Source organism: Anolis carolinensis, unplaced genomic scaffold (genome assembly GCF_035594765.1).
Source record: "Anolis carolinensis isolate JA03-04 unplaced genomic scaffold, rAnoCar3.1.pri scaffold_7, whole genome shotgun sequence".
NCBI classification, from domain to species: domain Eukaryota; kingdom Metazoa; phylum Chordata; class Lepidosauria; order Squamata; family Dactyloidae; genus Anolis; species Anolis carolinensis.
In genome coordinates this window covers 21,534,160-21,554,086 of record NW_026943818.1, presented here as the reverse complement: position 1 = coordinate 21,554,086, position 19,927 = coordinate 21,534,160, and the positions used below count along the sequence as shown (strand labels likewise).

Genomic DNA, 19,927 nt, shown 5'->3' with positions numbered 1-19,927 from the left:
GTATTTATGTATAGTGGTAAAATTAGGTGCCTCGGCTTATATATATACGGTTTTCAATTATATTGTATTTTTTATTGTTGTGTCTCTTTTTTGTTTTGTAGTGGTAAAATTAGGTGCCTTGGCGTATATATATATATATATATATATATATATATATATATATATATATAGGGATAGATAGATATTAGGTTTTCAATTATATTGTATTTTTTATTGTTGTGTCTCTTTTCTGTGAGTTTTTTGTGTGGTAAAATTAGGTGCCTCAGCTTATATTCGGGTCGGCTTATACTCGAGTATATACGGTAATTGCTCGGTGCAGATGCTACTTAAAAAACATCCAGCTAGACCAAGGACGAGAATGCGGAAATAGAGGCTTTGCTAACAAACTGGAGGGATAAGCGTTATATTACATTCAGAAACAAAAAGTAATAGATTAATTTGGGATTCAATTCATCTGTCGGTTCTAATGCTGCTTAAAAACCTCCAGGCAGACAGAGGACGAGGAGGACAATGAACACAAAAGCATTGGGTTCGGATCCTGGAGAATCAACTCACCGGTCGTCGTCCTCTGCTAGGGAGACCTTCTCGAAATGTAGGTGCAGCCGCTGCCCCGGAGGAGCCTCCAGCAGCCAATGGCAGGTCAAGTTGTTGCTGTAGTTGCCGGGGAAGCCTGGGGACACGATCCGGCCCGTGCTGGCGTTGCGGACCACACCACCGCAGGACGCTGTGGGTCAATAGAAAGAGCAGTGGTCAATGGGACACCAGGACTGCCTCCTAAACTGGACCTCTGTCTCTGCAGAGATGTTGAATCCGCTCCGGGTTGCAGTCCAAACTTGAACTTACCCCAAAGGTATATTTTCCAAGTCTTCAGCACTGTGGACTAAAACCCAATGCAGAATCTACTCTGTGTTGTTGTAAATCAGTGATTCCCAAAGTGGGTGCTGAGACAGGGCTGAGCCTCTACATTTCTCCTGAGAGGCCTTTTAGGACTAAAGGGCGGAGCTAGGGAAGGGGGCGGGGCCTCCTTCCAAGAGCCCAAGACAGGGCTGAGCCTCTATACCTCTCCTGAGAGGCCTTTTAGGACTAAAAGGCAGGGCTAGGGGCGGGGCCTCTTCCCAAGAGCATGAGACAGGGCTGAGCCTCTATATTTCTCCTGAGAGGCCTTTTAGGACTAAAGGGCGGAGCTAGGGAAGGGGGTGGGGCCTCCTTCCAAGAGCCCAAGACAGGGCTGAGCCTCTATACCTCTCCTGAGAGGCCTTTTAGGACTAAAAGGCAGGGCTAGGGGCGGGGCCTCTTCCCAAGAGCATGAGACAGGGCTGAGCCTCTACATTTCTCCTGAGAGGCCTTTTAGGACTAAAGGGCGGAGCTAGGGAAGGGGGCGGGGTCTCCTTCCAAGAGCCCAAGACAGGGCTGAGCCTCTATACCTCTCCTGAGAGGCCTTTTAGGACTAAAAGGCAGGGCTAGGGGCGGGGCCTCTTCCCAAGAGCATGAGACAGGGCTGAGCCTCTATATTTCTCCTGAGAGGCCTTTTAGGACTAAAGGGCGGAGCTAGGGAAGGGGGCGGGGCCTCCTTCCAAGAGCCCAAGACAGGGCTGAGCCTCTATACCTCTTCTGAGGCGCTTGTTAGAACACAGGGGTATAGAGGTTCAGCCTTGTCAGACACTTGGGAAGAGGCCCCTCCCCTCCTCTAGCTCCGCCCCCTGTGTCCTGGGAGGCGCCGTAGGACAGGGGTAGAAGCTCAGCCCTGCCTCAGAGCTCGTAATTCCGCCCATCCTAGTCCTGGCCGCCATTTGTGGCCCCGCCCACCTCCTCCTCCCCCTCCCAGCCCTGCATCTCGGACTAGGGGAGAGGCTCAGCCCCGCCCTCTTGAGAAGGAGCCACGCCCACCCCTCCAAGCCACACCTCCCTTTCCAGGGGGCGCTGAGTCATATTTTTTCTGGAAAGGGGGCGGCAGGCCAAATAAGTTTGGGAACCACTGGTGTAAATATATTATTATTTATTATATTATTATTATTATTAGTATTTTACTATATTATATTATTATTATTATTATTATTATTATTATTATTATTATTATTATTATTATTATTATTATTCAGTGTTGTTGTTGTGTTGTGGCCATGGGCCATGACTCCATGCGATTGGATGGCCCAAATCCTGCCTCCGTGCTGTCTCTCTCTTAGACCCAATTCTTTTAAAGTTCGGACTAGAACCCGGAGCGGGGAGGCAACTCACCCACGCAAGTTGGCAGCCGTTCGTCCCAAAAGGGGTGGGTGGCGTTGAGGCAGCTGAGGCAGCGCTGGCCGGTGAGTTGGTAGCCGTTGGCGCAAGAGAAGCAAGCGTGGCCGCCGGGGTGGACGCTGGTCACCGCCACGTCTCCGTAGGCCGGGCGAGAAGGGAAGGCGCAGCTCAGAAGGTAGGCTAAGAAAGAAAGACAGCAATCAAACAATGTGAGCTATTGATCAAGGCTGATGCTGCTAAAAGATGCCCAACTGGACAAAGGAGGAGGAGGAAAATTGGGGAACGAGAAGCTTTGCTAACTATAAATGGGAGGTGAAGTGTCATAGCGATGCCGATTTAGTCTTGATCTGTCAGTATGAGTCTCAGCAATGGATCTGAACCCAACTTGGCACACAGACCTGACATGTTCAACTTTGAATGTTAGTGGGGTTGGAAACACTGACAGATGATAATAGGAGTTGTAGTTCACCCATATTCTTATGCATCTGCTAATGCAGTGATTCCCAAAGTGGGTGCTACCGCCCCCTGGTGGGCACTGCAGAGATCCAGGGGGGCGGTGATGGCACCTATTAGGACACTGGGCGGAGCCAAGGGAGGGGCGGGGCCTCTTCCCAAGTGCCGGAAACAGGGCTGAGCACCTGAGGTGCCTGTTAGGACACACAGAGGGCGGAGCTAGAGGAGTGGGCGTGGCTTCTTCCCAAGAGCCCGAGACAGGGCTGAGCCTCTATACTTGAGAGGCCTTTTAGGACTAAAGGGCGGAGCTGGGGGCGGGGCCTCTTCCCAAGAGCCCAAGACAGGGCTGAGCCTCTATACTTCTCCTGAGAGGCCTTTTAGGAGTAAAGGGTGGGGCTAGGGGCGGGGCCTCTTCCCAAGAGCCTGAGACAGGGCTGAGCCTCTATACTTGAGAGGCCTTTTAGGACTAAAGGGCGGAGCTGGGGGCAGGGCCTCTTCCCAAGAGCCCGAGACAGGGCTGAGCCTCTATACTTGAGAGGCCTTTTAGGACTAAAGGGCGGAGCTGGGGGCAGGGCCTCTTCCCAAGAGCCTGAGACAGGGCTGAGCCTCTATACTTGAGAGGCCTTTTAGGACTAAAGGGCGGAGCTGGGGGCAGGGCCTCTTCCCAAGAGCCCGAGACAGGGCTGAGCCTCTATACTTGAGAGGCCTTTTAGGACTAAAGGGCGGAGCTGGGGGCGGGGCCTCTTCCCAAGAGCCTGAGACAGGGCTGAGCCTCTATACTTGAGAGGCCTTTTAGGACTAAAGGGCGGAGCTGGGGGCAGGGCCTCTTCCCAAGAGCCCGAGACAGGGCTGAGCCTCTATACTTGAGAGGCCTTTTAGGACTAAAGGGCGGAGCTGGGGGCAGGGCCTCTTCCCAAGAGCCTGAGACAGGGCTGAGCCTCTATACTTGAGAGGCCTTTTAGGACTAAAGGGCGGAGCTGGGGGCAGGGCCTCTTCCCAAGAGCCCGAGACAGGGCTGAGCCTCTATACTTGAGAGGCCTTTTAGGACTAAAGGGCGGAGCTGGGGGCGGGGCCTCTTCCCAAGAGCCTGAGACAGGGCTGAGCCTCTATACTTGAGAGGCCTTTTAGGACTAAAGGGCGGAGCTGGGGGCAGGGCCTCTTCCCAAGAGCCCGAGACAGGGCTGAGCCTCTATACTTGAGAGGCCTTTTAGGACTAAAGGGCGGAGCTGGGGGCAGGGCCTCTTCCCAAGAGCCCGAGACAGGGCTGAGCCTCTATACTTGAGAGGCCTTTTAGGACTAAAGGGCGGAGCTGGGGGCAGGGCCTCTTCCCAAGAGCCCGAGACAGGGCTGAGCCTCTATACTTGAGAGGCCTTTTAGGACTAAAGGGCGGAGCTGGGGGCAGGGCCTCTTCCCAAGAGCCCGAGACAGGGCTGAGCCTCTATACTTGAGAGGCCTTTTAGGACTAAAGGGCGGAGCTGGGGGCAGGGCCTCTTCCCAAGAGCCCGAGACAGGGCTGAGCCTCTATACTTGAGAGGCCTTTTAGGACTAAAGGGCGGAGCTGGGGGCAGGGCCTCTTCCCAAGAGCCCGAGACAGGGCTGAGCCTCTATACTTGAGAGGCCTTTTAGGACTAAAGGGCGGAGCTGGGGGCAGGGCCTCTTCCCAAGAGCCCGAGACAGGGCTGAGCCTCTATACTTCTCCTGAGAGGCCTTTTAGGAGTAAAGGGTGGGGCTAGGGGCGGGGCCTCTTCCCAAGAGCCTGAGACAGGGCTGAGCCTCTATACTTGAGAGGCCTTTTAGGACTAAAGGGCGGAGCTGGGGGCAGGGCCTCTTCCCAAGAGCCCGAGACAGGGCTGAGCCTCTATACTTGAGAGGCCTTTTAGGACTAAAGGGCGGAGCTGGGGGCAGGGCCTCTTCCCAAGAGCCCGAGACAGGGCTGAGCCTCTATACTTGAGAGGCCTTTTAGGACTAAAGGGCGGAGCTGGGGGCAGGGCCTCTTCCCAAGAGCCCGAGACAGGGCTGAGCCTCTATACTTGAGAGGCCTTTTAGGACTAAAGGGCGGAGCTGGGGGCAGGGCCTCTTCCCAAGAGCCCGAGACAGGGCTGAGCCTCTATACTTGAGAGGCCTTTTAGGACTAAAGGGCGGAGCTGGGGGCAGGGCCTCTTCCCAAGAGCCCGAGACAGGGCTGAGCCTCTATACTTGAGAGGCCTTTTAGGACTAAAGGGCGGAGCTGGGGGCGGGGCCTCTTCCCAAGAGCCTGAGACAGGGCTGAGCCTCTATACTTCTCCTGAAAGACCTTTTAGGAGTAAAGGGTGGGGCTAGGGGCGGGGCCTCTTCCCAAGAGCCTGAGACAGGGCTGAGCCTCTATACTTCTCCTGAAAGACCTTTTAGGAGTAAAGGGTGGGGCTAGGGGCGGGGCCTCTTCCCAAGAGCCTGAGACAGGGCTGAGCCTCTATACTTCTCCTGAAAGACCTTTTAGGAGTAAAGGGTGGGGCTAGGGGCGGGGCCTCTTCCCAAGAGCCTGAGACAGGGCTGAGCCTCTATACTTCTCCTGAGAGGCCTTTTAGGACTAAAGGGCAGGGCTGGGGGCGGGGCTTCTTCCCAAGAGCGCGAGACAGGGCTGAGCCTCTGTATACCTCTCTGTATAGAGGTTCAGCCCTGTCTGGCACTTGGGAAGAGGCCCCGCCCCCTCTGTCCTGACAGGGATAGAAGCTCAGCCCTGCCTCAGTGCTCGTAAGTCCGCCCATCCCAGTCCTGGCCTCCCATTTGTGGCCCCGCCCACCTCCCCCTCGCAGCCCTGCATCTTGGACTAGGGGAGAGGCTCAGCCCCGCCCTCTTGAGCAGGAGCCACGCCCACCCCTCTAAGCCACGCCCCCTTTCCAGGGAGAGCTGAGTCATATTTTGTTCCGGAAAGGGGGTGGCAGGCCAAATAAGTTCTAATGGGTCCATTCTTAAAAGCCAACGGTGAATATTTCTTATGTTTCTCGTCTTATGAAGACCCAACCTGGGCCTCGCCGGGTACCGAAGTGAGTACGAGAATAAAACACAGGGATACGGAGACGTGCACCAATTCCCTTAATTGCCGGGACCAATTATCTCGCCATTAAGGCCTCTCTTCGGTGGGCGCCCGCTTTAACCTGGCAGCGCTGGCGATTAGCGCTGGCGGTAATTAGCAAGATCCCAATTAGCTAATTGGGCTCCAGATGTTGCCTATGTACGAGCAGAGGGGGTTTGCCCAAGTTGGGAGGGATTTCCTAAACAGTCAAGTATTGGACTGTCAATAAGCAACAATTGGCACCCAAAGCAAATTCGCCCCGGGTTTTAGTCCGAACTTTACACCCTCTGCTTGCTTTGCCTCGATTTTACACTTTTACTTTTATCCATTGACTATTGATTTCTCCTGATATTGGACTCCAGGATCCTTCTAAACAACAAGCATAATGTTCAGACTAAAATCCGGAGCGTATAAGATGCCCTTACTGACCCATCAACTACTGGTTGGTATTGGGAAAGTAATTATGTTTATTTATTATAAATTTATTTATTATAAATAAACATTATTATTATTATTATTATTATTATTATTATTATTATTATTATACATGAATAATACCTCCTTCCTGCTTCAGGTGCAAGACTGCCCCCTGGAGGTTATTTTGGGCTCACCTTCGAAGTGGAAGTGGAAGCTGCCCGGATTGGCCGGCAAGGGGCTTTGGAAGCGGATCAGCGCCTGATTAGTCGGACCCCGGATCACTTGACCCCGCATCAAGAAGGACTCGTTGGCCAGAGCGATGGGATCTGCGCCTCCCAGGGTCTCTATGGTGACCGTCTCGCCTTCCGAGAGGCTGATGTTCTGCACCTAAAGTGGAAAAAGGCACCCTTGAGGTCATCAAGTCCAACCCCATTTGTCAGAATACACTCTGCACATGCTCAGAGACATGAGACACGTCGCCGGCTCTTATTTCCAAAGCTGTTTTCGATCTCAGTCCCATCGCTCATTATGACGAATGAACCGCCGCCGCCGCCGCTCATTACGGCGCTGATTGCATATTAATTACAGTAATTACGGTGATGAACGACGGCTGGTGCTCATTATGCTAGAAAGGAGATGGATCGAGGGTGAGATCCACAGTACGGGAGACACACTCTCTCAGCCTTGCTGTGTTCCATGAGAAAACCAGCCCTGGGTCCTTGGGATGTCTAGTTTACTTGGGCCAGGTCCCCACTCACTGACGTCTCCTTTTTCCCTCTTTTCTTCCTCCTTCCCCCTCCTTCCCTTCCTTTCTTTCTCTTTTCCTCCCTTTTTTTCCTTCCTCACTTTTTCTCCTTTCTTCCTTTTCTTCCACTCTGCCTGCCTTCCTTCCCCTTTTTTTAGCCCGGCTTGTTAAAGGTACTTTGGAAAACTATGTCTCTCATAGTAAACACTCCATGTTTTTCCTATGTGTTCCCATTTTGCCCCATCACCTCTCCCCGCCCTTGGGGAAGAACCAATTTCACCACCTGCACCTTTGATGAACAGGACCTCTCGCATTGGAAGGACATCTGCATGTCTACAGCCAAACCCATCCTCTGTCATTTTTGCATAATTGTATTAATATATGATGTTTGTTTCTCTGGGGTCTGGAACCGCCAGCCAGGCCTATTAAGGAGCCATGCCATGTTCATCTCATAAGACAATAGCATTCCTGGGAAGGCCAGAAAATGCCCTCTATCACTTTGTTATTTTTCCTGTTCAGTCAAAGGAACCCCATTCATCGACACTTAATCATTCTTTGTTTCCAGCCCACGCTATGTATAAAAAGGGCTATGAAACTGTATTCTGTATGCTATCTACTTTGTGAATGTATCACTAGCTAGCATCTTATAAAATCTTCCTTGGCTGAAAATCACCTTCTCTCCTTGCTTGCTGGCTAATTTCAATTGGGCCTAATCTGAATATCGCCATAGCAGGGACTCACTTAAAATGGGCCTGGGTTTGGTCTTACTGACAGGGGTTGCCTCCTAAAATGTGGCCAACACTTGAAGTCATTTATGGGTTTTCCCACCAAGGCCGAGAGAGTGTGACCCATCCAAGGAAGGCATATCTCCTGGGAAACCGCCTTAGTTGGAAACAACGTCTTCCGCTACTGGCGAGAAGGGCTTACCCGGATCTCGACACCATATCCCGGGTAGACGGAGATGGAGTAAGCACACTCCAGAGTCACGCCGGGCTTGTAGGGCAGGCCGGAGGGCAGCGGCGAGGCCAGGGACCCCTTCGGGCCCGTCAGGTTCCAGCTGCAAGGACCGCCTGCGGAGAGAGAGAGATAGTTTCCCATCAAAAATATCCTCGTTGTTATAATAATGGATCTATTCTAGTGTTGGGGTGCCAGGGCTCACCCTCCACTCTGCTCCGAATCCAAGGAGAATTAATAGTGGGCCCTGTTGTTTGGGTTCGGAGCTAGCAGCTTCCTTAAACACTACGATATGAAATATATTATACACAATGGATAGATTTCCTTATAAGTCTTGGGGTGCCAGGGCTCACCCTCCACTCTGCTCCGAACCCTCTACTCCCCTAGGAGATAAGTACAATGTAAATAAACATCATCACCATCTTTCGGCCCTCCTAATAATGGATATAATTCCTTATCCCAGTCTTGGGGTGCCAGGGCTCACCCTCCACTCTGCTTCGGATCTCCATTTTGCTTAGAAGCCAATGGGCTCCATTAAAGATTTATTTTCCTCTATTAAATATATATATATATAAACAGACCATGGATCTCTTTTAAGAGAGGATATAAGTACGATATCAATACCGGAGGTTTTTCGGGGAGTTCTAAATATTCAAAAACATCTACTGATGCCTCAATTAATGTCATTTTATTGGCATGTATTTTTATTTTTATCTTAGAAATTGACCCATAGCTGCTGCGTTTCCCACCCTCGGCTTATACTCGAGTCAATATGTTTTCCCAGTTTTTGTGTTAAAATTAGGTGCCTCGGCTTATATTGGGGTCGGCTTATACTCGAGTATATACGGTAATTCCTTATCCCAGTCTTGGGGTGCCAGGGCTCACCCTCCAATCTGCTTAGAATCCATGTTTTGCCTAGAAGCCAATAGGCTCCATTAAAGATTTATTTTCCTCTATTAAATATATATAAAAACGGACCATGGACATATTTTAAGAGAGGATATACCGTATATACTCGAGTATAAGCTGACCCAAATATAAGCCAAGGCACCTAATTTTATCACAAAAAAACTGGGAAAACATTGACTCCAGTATAAGCCGAGGGTGGTAAATTTCAAAAATAAAAACAGATACCAATAAAATTACATTAATTGAGGCATCAGTAGGTTAAATGTTTTTGAATCGTTACATAAAGCTCAAATTTAAGATAAGACTGCCCAACTCTGATTAAATCCTTATTCTCATCTTCTTCAATGTAAATGTGCTTATGTGTCCTTTTAATAATAATAGAGTGAAATAATACATGTAATAATAAGAATAATAAAAAATACAGGAAAATAATACATGTAGTAATAAATAGAGTGAAATAATAAATATCATTATAATAATAACAAGATCAGAATGAAATAATAAATGTATTAATAATAATAAAAATAGAGTAAAATAAATTTAATAGTAGCAACAATAATAGAGAAAATTATAAATGTAATAATGCCAATAATAATAGAGAAAAATAATAAATGTACCATATATTCTCGAGTATAAGCTGACCCAAATATAAGCCAACCAGAACCCTCACCCAAGTATAAGCCGAGGGGGCTTTTTCAGTCTTAAAAAAAGGGCTGAAAAACTAGGCTTATACTTGAGTATATACAGTAATTCCTTATCTCAATTTTGGAGAGCCAGGGCTCACCCTCCACTCTGCTTCAGATCCTCATTTTGCCTAGGAGCCAATGGAGTTTAATAAATAATAATGATTATAAATAATATTATTATAATTGAGTGTTTTTCCCACCTGGAGCGGGCACAGTGGTCACAATGGTGGTGGCCGACAGAGTCCCTGGTCCCGAATCCGAGAAGCCAAGAGGTCCCGGTGTCTCCGTGCGGCCAAATTCCGGCCCCATAGAGTTGGCTGGCTGGTCAGTGGTGGCTTGAGCCTCGGTGGGATCCACTTTGGCCCTGGGTTCGAGGAGTCCCTCGGGCAGGAAGTAGTCCTTCTTGAGCAGGGTCCCGTGGAGGAAGTTCTCCAGCGGCGGGTGGTGGTCCAGCAGCTTCAAGGTGGGAGCCGTGGTGGCAAAAGGGGCTTCTTCGCGCTCCCGCTCTTCCGGGGTCGGGGCCGCCGTCGGGGCCTCGGGGACGATGGGACGCTCAGTCTTCCCTGCAGCGAGAAAGGAAGAGAAGGTGTATCACCTCTCAAATCTCAAGACACAATGTATTATTATTAGTATTATGACTATTATGAAGTTACAATTTTATAATATCCATAAAAGCTGAGCATGAGCCAGTAGTGTTGTGCTGCAGCAAAGGAGGCAAATACAAGTATTATTATGTGATGATGATTATGATTATATTGATAGAAGCTGAGCATGAGCCAATGGTGTGGCACTGCAGCAAAGGAGGCAAATACTATTATTATTATTATTATTATTATTATTATTACATGGATAGAAGCTGAGCATGAACCAGTAGTGTCATGCTGCAGCAAAGGAGGCAAATACTATTATTATTATTATTATTATTATTATTATTATTATTATTATTATTACATGGATAGAAGCTGAGCATGAGCCAGTAGTGTCATGCTGCAGCAAAGGAAGCAAATACAATTATTATTATTATTATTATTATTACATTGATAGAAGCTGAGCATGAGCCAGTAGTGTCATGCTGCAGCAAAGGAGGCAAATACAATTATCATTATCATTATTATTGTTGTTATGTATTATTATATTTATATTCATATTATATTTATTATTATTTGTTATATGTATTATATTTTATATTTACGATGATTTGTTACAGTGATTAATATTTGTCATAATAATAATAATAATAATAGTAATAATAATAATAGTATTTGCCTCCTTTGCTGCAGCATGACACTACTGGATCATGTTTAACTTCTATCTAGGTAATAATAATAATAATAATAATAATAATAATAATAATAATAATCGCCTTCTTTGCTGCAGCATGACACTACTGACTCATGCTCAGCTTCTATCGATGTAATAATAATTATTACATCGATAATGTATATCGATGAACAATAATAATAATTCTATAATAATTATTATAGAATAATAATTATTCTATAATAATAATTATTATTATAGAATAATAATAATTCTATCGATGTAATAATAATTGCCTTCTTTGCTGCAGCATGACACTACTGACTCATGCTCAGCTTCTATCGATGTAATAATAATTATTACATCGATAATGTATATCGATGAATAATAATAATAATTTTATAATAATTATTATAGAATAATAATTATTATTCTATAATAATAATAATAATTACAGTAGAGTCTCACTTATCCAACGTAAACGGGCTGGCAGAATGTTGGATAAGCGAATATGTTGGATAATAAGGAGAGATTAAGAAAAAGCCTATTAATCATCAAATTAGGTTATGATTTTAGAAATTAAGCACCAAAACATCATGTTATACAACAAATTTGACAGAAAAGGTAGTTCAATATGCAGTAATGCTATGTAGTAATTACTGTATTTATGAATTTAGCACCAAAATATCATGATATATTGAAAACATTGACTACAAAAATGCGTTGGATAATCCAGAACGTTGGATAAGCAAGTGTTGGATAAGTGAGACTCTACTGTATAGAATAATAATAATTCTATCGATGTAATAATAATTGCCTTCTTTGCTGCAGCATGACACTACTGGCTCATGCTCAGGGGACTCGGAGCGGCTCACAATATGAATGTATTATTTCTACTACTACTATTTTGAAATTATTATTATTTGTTATTATCAATGTATTGGGTTGTTGTATGTCTTTCGGGCTGTGTGGCCATGTTCCAGAAGCATTCTCTCCTGACGTTTCGCCCACATCTATGGCAGGCATCCTCAGAGGTTGTGAGGGTTAGGGTTACCCTATCAATGTATTATTCGTACTACAGTAGAGTCTCACTTATCCAACACTCGCTTATCCAACGTTCTGGATTATCCAACGCATTTTTGTAGTCAATGTTTTCAATACATTGTGATATTTTGGTGCTAAATTCGTAAATACAGTAATTACTACATAGCATTACTGTGTATTTAACTACTTTTTCTGTCAAATTTGTTGTCTAACATGATGTTTTGGTGCTTCATTTGTAAAATCATAACTTGATTTGGTGTTTAATAGGCTTCTCCTTAATCTCTCCTTATTATCCAACATATTTGCTTATCCAACATTCTGCTGGCCCGTTTATGTTGGATAAGTGAGACTCTACTGTGCTACTATTATGAAATTATTATCATTTATTACCAATGTATTATTACCTCTATTATTATTATTATTATTTCCCATGCACAATGATTCATGAATATATAGGAAAGGCTTATGATCCGGACAAAACTATTTTTCAAATAACCTGGGTAACGCCTGGTCCCCAAGCTAATAATAACAATAATAGCAATAATACATGTGGCCAAAGGCATGGGCTTTCTCTGGGCCGCTGCACAAACAGGCCACGGCACCCCCAGCAGCGAGGAGGGAATTATGTTTTAATAGGATCCATTTATTACACCATAAAAGTTAATGAGTTTATCCGGAAGGGCGCCAGCCAGCGCTCTTTTTCAAAGCTTTAATGGGGGGATTAGCACCCGCCTCCGCTGGGTGTCATTTTATCCTCCCCAGATCTCTAGTTTCTGGATGTTCTTGAACTGCAACTCCCATCGACCTCGGCATTCGGAGGCCAAGTCCCTTTGGGGCCAAAGACATCCGGAAAAGATGAAATATCCTGTTTGAAATCCGAACATCTGAATGGTTTTTCCCTTTGTGGCAAAGATTCCAAGCAACTGCACCCAAAATAACAACAATCTATTATTATTATTATTATTATTATTATTATTATTATTATTATTATTATTAAAATCTGAATGGTTTTTGCCTTTGCGGCAAAGATTCCAAGAAACTGCACCCAAAATAACAACAGTGTATTATTATTATTATTATTATTATTATTATTATTATTATTATTATTAAAATCTGAATGGTTTTTACCTTTGTGGCAAAGATTCCAAGAAACTGCACCCAAAATAACAACAGTGTATTATTATTATTATTATTATTATTATTATTAAAATCTGAATGGTTTTTGCCTTTGCGGCAAAGATTCCAAGAAACTGCACCCAAAATAACAACAGTGTATTATTATTATTATTATTATTATTATTATTATTATTATTATTATTAAAATCTGAATGGTTTTTACCTTTGTGGCAAAGATTCCAAGAAACTGCACCCAAAATAACAACAGTGTATTATTATTATTATTATTATTATTATTATTATTATTATTATTATTATTAAAATCTGAATGGTTTTTGCCTTTGTGGCAAAGATTCCAAGAAACTGCACCCAAAATAACAACAGTGTATTATTATTATTATTATTATTATTATTATTATTATTATTATTAAAATCTGAATGGTTTTTGCCTTTGCGGCAAAGATTCCAAGAAACTGCACCCAAAATAACAACAGTGTATTAATAATAATAATAATAATAATAATAATGTATATAATATAATAATAACATAACAACAATAATAGCAGTATTATAGCAGTAGTAGTAACAACAGCAACAGCAACAACAACAACAGGAATGGAAGGGGTCCCTTAAGGTCATATAGACAAACAGCAACAACAACAACAACAACAACAACAACAACAACAACAAGGTCATATAGACAAACCTCTAATAATGATGATGATGATGTATACTATATAATAATAACATAATAACAATAATAGCAGTATTATAGCAGTTGTAACAGGAATAGAAGGGGGTCACTTAAGGTCATATAGACCAACCCCTAATAATAATAATAATAATAATAATCTTAATAATAATAATCTTGTTTGCTGTGTCATAATAAAATAATAATAATAATGTATGCTATATAATAATAACATAATAACCGTAATAGCAGTGTTGTAGTAACAGGAATAGAAGGGGGTCACTTAAGGTCATAGAGACCTATGCCTAATAATAATAATAATAATAATATACAACAATAACAACATAACAACAATAATAGCAGTATTATAGTAGTAGGAACAGTAGTAGTAACAACAACAACCACAACAATAACGACAACGGAAAGGGGTCACTTAAGGTCATTTAGACCAACCTCTAATAATAATAATAATAATAATAATAATAATAATAATAATAATAATGTATGCCATATAATAATAACATAACAATAATAATAGCAGTATTGTAGTAGTAGGAACAGTAGTAGTAACAACAACAACAATGGAAAGGGGTCACTTAAGGTCATATAGACCAACCCATATTAATATTAATAATAATAATAATAATAATAATAATAATAATAATAATGTATGCCATATAATAATAACATAACAATAATAATAGCAGTATTGTAGTAGTAGGAACAGTAGTAGTAACAACAACAACAATGGAAAGGGGTCACTTAAGGTCATATAGACCAACCCATATTAATAATAATAATAATAATAATAATAATAATAATAATAATAATAATAATGCATGCTATATAATAATAACATAATAACAGTAATAGCAGTATTATAATAGTAGTAGTAGTAGTAGTAGTAGTAGTAATAACAGGAATGGAAGGGGATCACTTAAGGTCATATAGATTAATCCCTAATAATAATAATAAAAATAAAAATAATAATAATAATAATGTATGCTATATAATAATAACATAATAACAGTAATAGCAGTATTATAATAGTAGTAGTAGTAGTAGTAATAATAATAGTAATAATTATACAGTATGTATTACTATTAGGGGTTGGTCTATATGACCTTAAGTGACCTCTCCCATGCCATTCAAATCAATAGCTGCCAAGGCCTATTGGTGGCTACTGGCTTCCCTACCACTGCGAACCCGCTCCGGCTTGCAGTCCGAACTGTAACCAAGCCATTCATTGGCTTGCAAATCCATCCGCCTTCTCTCTCTTTCGACACAGTAAATTCCCTCACATATAGGAGCTTATTAAAGAAAGTCAATGGTTGGGATGAAAGGTAGGGCCGGGCACATTTGTTGTGTTGTTTGTGTGTGTTTGCGGGCTTTTGTTGCCGAAAATCAATTCCGACCAGAGAGATAAGAAGGAAACAAATTAAGGAAATAAGCGCCGGGAATCGATAGTGCAGCAGAGAGAAAGAAGAGAAGGGCAAGGGGGAATATATATATATATATATATATATATATATATATATATATATATATATATGGCAAGGGCAACTCTTCTTCTCCTTTTTTTCTTCCGCTGATTCCCATTATTCCCCCTTATTTGCTTCCTCCTTCTCCTTTTTAATATTTTTAATTTGTTAATTTTATTTTACTGCACTTCTATCCTGTTTTTCTCACCCCTGGGACTCAATGTGGTTTCCAACATTACAAAAATTCAATGCCAAACATACATGTGAAAACCAAAAAATAATATCTAAACAATAACACATCACTATGAATTACAAACCATATTAAAGCACGAATACAAGAGAACTCCCAATAATAACAATAATCACTTAATAATCCAAGTCCAGCATATCATATAACATCATAAAATGAATAGTTAAGACAAGCATCAGTGTTAATGTAAATAAAACATAATTAAAACAAAAATATTAAAACAATTATTGAAGGCATTAAAACTCTAGTATAGCACAACAATATGGGCGACAGTCAAACTGAGGAGAGAATATATACTGTACTGTATATACTGTATATACTCGAGTATAAGCCTAGTTTTTCAGACTGAAAAAGCCCCTCTAGGCTTATACTCAGGAGAGGGTCCTGGTTGGCTTATATTTGGGTCAGCTTATACTCGAGAATATATGATACATTTATTATTTTACGGGTTTATCTAGTCAAAAGCACTAATAATAATAATAATAATAATAATAATAATAATAAGCAAAGAAGGCGAATATAATTTTAGCCTGCATTCAAATAATAATAATAATAATAATACATCACACAGACCTAGACACTTGGGAAGTGTTCGACTTGTGATTTTGTGATACGAAATCCAGCATATAGATCTCGTTTGCTATGTCATACAATAATAATAATAATAATAATAATAATAATAATAATAATAATAATAAATCACACAGACCTAGACACTTGGGAAGTGTTCGACTTGTGATTTTGTGATACGAAATCCAGCATGTCTATCTTGTTTGCTGTGTCATAATAAAATAATAATAATAATAATAATAATAATAATAATAATAATAATAATAATAATAAATACATCACACAGTCCTAGAGACTTGGGAATTGTTCGACTTGTGATTTTGTGATACGAAATCCAGCATATCTATCTCGTTTGCTGTGTCATAATAATAATAATAATAATAATAATAATAATAATAATAATAATAATAATAGTACATCACACAGTCCTAGAGACTTGGGAATTGTTTGACTTCTGATTTTGTGATACGAAATCCAGCATATCTATCTCGTTTGCTGTGTCATACAACAACAACAACAATAATAATAATAATAATAATAATAATAATAATAATAATAATTTGCCAACTGCAAAAGGCCACCCTGCTGGGATCTGCACACATCATCCAAAAATACATCACACAGTCCTAGACACTTGGGAATTGTTCGACTTGTGATTTTGTGATATGAAATCCAGCATATCTATCTTGTTTGCTGTGTCATACAATAATAATAATAATAATAATAATAATAATAATAATAATAATAATAATAATTGGAAAATACATCACACAGTCCTAGACACTTGGGAAGTGTTCGACTTGTGATTTTGTGATACGAAATCCAGCATATCTATCTTGTTTGCTGTGTCATAATAAAATAATAATAAATGTTAAACAACATGGGGGACAATACTGAGTCTTTTCATTTTCCTCCTTCTATGTATTTCTACTTCCTTCCAGAGACAACTTACAAGCGACAACTGAACTGAGGTTAAATATAGATATAAAAGGAGCCTAATTGAAGAATCAATAGCATTAAAAAGAATTTAGAGCCTGCCTTTAAAAGCCGGCTAGACGCTGCTTCCAGAGGAGCCCTGTGGAGAAAAGCCGTTTGCTACCAGTCTGGGCCCCAGTGCCACCAGTTCAGACCAGTATCCACTCACAAAAGCACTGGGAGAGAAGGCCTTGTTATCTCTTTGCAGCCAAATGACCTCAAGTAACTCCTCTTCCGCGATTCCCGTCTCCTTCGCTTCCCTTTCCGTCTCCAAAGGGCCTCCTTATCTCCCCGAAAACATGTCAAAGAGCATTGAAATCCCTCCAGCTTAATCCCTAATTAAAGTTTATGCAAACGATGATCGTGGCTCTGAGCCGGACAGATGGAGCCGGGAAGCCAAAGGGAGGCTATTATCATGAAAAGCCAAAGAACGGGGCTCCGAGTGCGAGTCTTTACACACTGACGGGGGCCCATCCGCTCTGAGTTTGAGTCCGAACTTCAGAGGGGTCTCTTCCCCCAACTGGAGATTCATTGTCCCCTCTGCTTTTCATTATTGCCATGATCCCTCTGTCAACAATCTAACAAAAAACAAATCTTGGCTATCAAACATCTAAGAAATCTCACAAAATTTCATATCTGATGTACATGGATGACCTGAAGCTGTATGGGAAAACGGAAACTGAAATCCAGTCTCTGACCAGCACTGTCCGAATTTTTAGCACTGATATCAGCATGGAGTTTGGTTTGGACAAATGTTCAACAGTGGCATTGAAGAAAGGAAAAATCATTGAAAGTGAGGGCATAAATATGCCTAATGGCCAAACTATCAAGTGTCACCAGCCAAATGCCTATAAATACCTGGGCATATTAGAGCTGGACAACATCAAGCATGAACATGTGAAAACTGTGGTCAGCAAAGAATACACATAAAGGGTCAGAAAAATTCTCAAAAGCAAGCTCAATGGAGGCAACACCATCAAGGCCATAAACACCTGGGCCATACCTGTCATAAGATATACTGCTGGCATCATAAACTGGACACTGGTGGAACTGGACAATTTGGACAGAAAAACAAGAAAACTCATGACCATTCATCACTCACTGCACCCTCGCAGTGATGTTGACCGGCTATATCTGCCTAGAAGATCAGGGGGCAGAGGACTCTTGCAAGTAAAACAAGCAGTCAAAGAAGAAGAACATGCCCTGGCAGAAGATGTAAAGCAAAGTGAAGAACCTGCTTTGATTGAAGTCAAAAATCAGAAACTCCTCAAAGCACAGCAGACAAAAAAAACCAGTACAAGAAAACCACACTACAAACTACAGCTGACAGCTGGCACAACAAAACACTGCATGGAAAGTTCTTTGACAAAATTGAAGGAAAAGCTGATAAAGAGAAGACCTGGCTCTGGCTCACGAATGGGACCCTGAAGAAGGAGACAGAAGGCCTGATCCTTGCAGCCCAGGAGCAAGACATCAGAACAAATGCGATCAAGGCCAAGATCGAAAAATCAGCTGATGACCCAAAATGCAGACTGTGCAAGGAAACCGACGAAACCATTAATCATATCCTCAGCGGCTGTAAGAAAATCACACAGACAGACTACAAGCAGAAGCACAATTATGTGGCCCAAATGATTCATTGGAACTTATGCCTCAAGTACCACCTCCCAGCAGGAAAGAACTGGTGGGATCACAAACCTGCAAAAGTATTGGAAAATGAGCACGCAAAGATACTGTGGGACTTCCGAATCCAGACTGACAAAGTTCTGGAACACAACACACCAGACATCACAGTTGTGGAAAAGAAAAAGGTTTGGATCATTGATGTTGCCATCCCAGGTGAAAAACAACAGGAAAAACTCAGCCGCTATCAGGACCTCAAGATTGAACTTCAAAGACTCTGGCAGAAACCAGTGCAGGTGGTCCCGGTGGTGATGGGCACACTGGGTGCCGTGCCAAAAGATCTCAGCCAGCATTTGGATACAATAGACATTGACAACATTACGATCTGCCAACTGCAAAAGGCCACCCGACTGGGATCTGCACGCATCATCCGAAAATACATCACACAGTCCTAGACACTTGGGAAGTGTTCGGCTTGTGATATTTTGATACGAAATCCAGCATATCTATCTTGTTTGCTGTGTCATACAACGTCGTTGTGTCAATAATAATAATAATAACAATAATAGTACATCACACAGTCCTAGACACTTGGGAAGTGTTCGGCTTGTGATTTTGTGATACGAAATCCAGCATATCTATCTTGTTTGCTGTGTCATAATAATAAAATAATAATAATAATAATAATAATAATAATAATAATAATAATAATAATAATAATAATAATACATCACACAGTCCTAGACACTTGAGAAGTGTTCGGCTTGTGATTTTGTGATACGAAATCCAGCATATCTATCTTGTTTGCTGTGTCATACAATAGTAGTAATAATAATAATAATAATAATAATAATAATAATAATAATAATAATAATGTATAATAGTACATCACACAGTCCTAGACACTTGGGAAGTGTTCGACTTGTGATTTTGTGATACGAAATCCAGCATGTCTATCTTGTTGTTGTTATTGCTGTTTTTGATGTTGTTATTCTACAGGATCCATCAACCCATTAGGGGATGATGGGAGTGGCAGTTCTCGCCAAAAAGAAAACAGTAAAACAAACCTCTCTTTCTCCCCGTTGGTTAGCGTTGAGGTTTTCCTTCTCTATCAACGGAAACTTTGCCTCTTTTATCATGGATCTCGGCGTCTTTGAACTATGCAAATTTATTTCAACTTATTTAAATTCCGCTACCTGGCCAGCTGCCTCTTCCCCGACAAATTGATGAACAAAGAATATTTTAAAAACCTCCAGGAGAAGTTTCCCCGGCCGCTTTCTCCATTTATATCTGCTGACTCTGATATTTATCTTTTCCGCTCCGAAGCGGAGGAAGATATAGATATATATGTATTTTTTGTCCTCATTATTTTGAAAGATCCGAGCCTGGGAAAAAGATGAGTTTTGGCATGGAAAAGGAGACGCTTTCCCGCCGAGTGAATGTCAAGTTTCTAGTCCTTG

At 42.0% G+C, this 19,927-nt stretch overlaps 1 protein-coding gene across 3 annotated transcripts in view; it reads right to left on the bottom strand.

The window, feature by feature from the left end:
* The window catches only part of sez6 (seizure related 6 homolog), a 72,090-nt gene that overhangs the window by 18,717 nt on the left and 33,446 nt on the right, over positions 1 to 19,927 (bottom strand). For all 3 annotated transcript variants that reach the window (XM_062959277.1, XM_062959279.1, XM_062959278.1), the window contains exons 4-8: positions 9,658 to 10,020; positions 7,836 to 7,978; positions 6,358 to 6,550; positions 2,236 to 2,421; positions 556 to 724 (exon numbers count right to left, since the gene is read on the bottom strand). In XM_062959277.1, the coding sequence (XP_062815347.1) occupies positions 556 to 724; positions 2,236 to 2,421; positions 6,358 to 6,550; positions 7,836 to 7,978; positions 9,658 to 10,020 (1,054 nt within the window). The remainder of the gene's footprint in view (positions 1 to 555; positions 725 to 2,235; positions 2,422 to 6,357; positions 6,551 to 7,835; positions 7,979 to 9,657; positions 10,021 to 19,927) is intronic.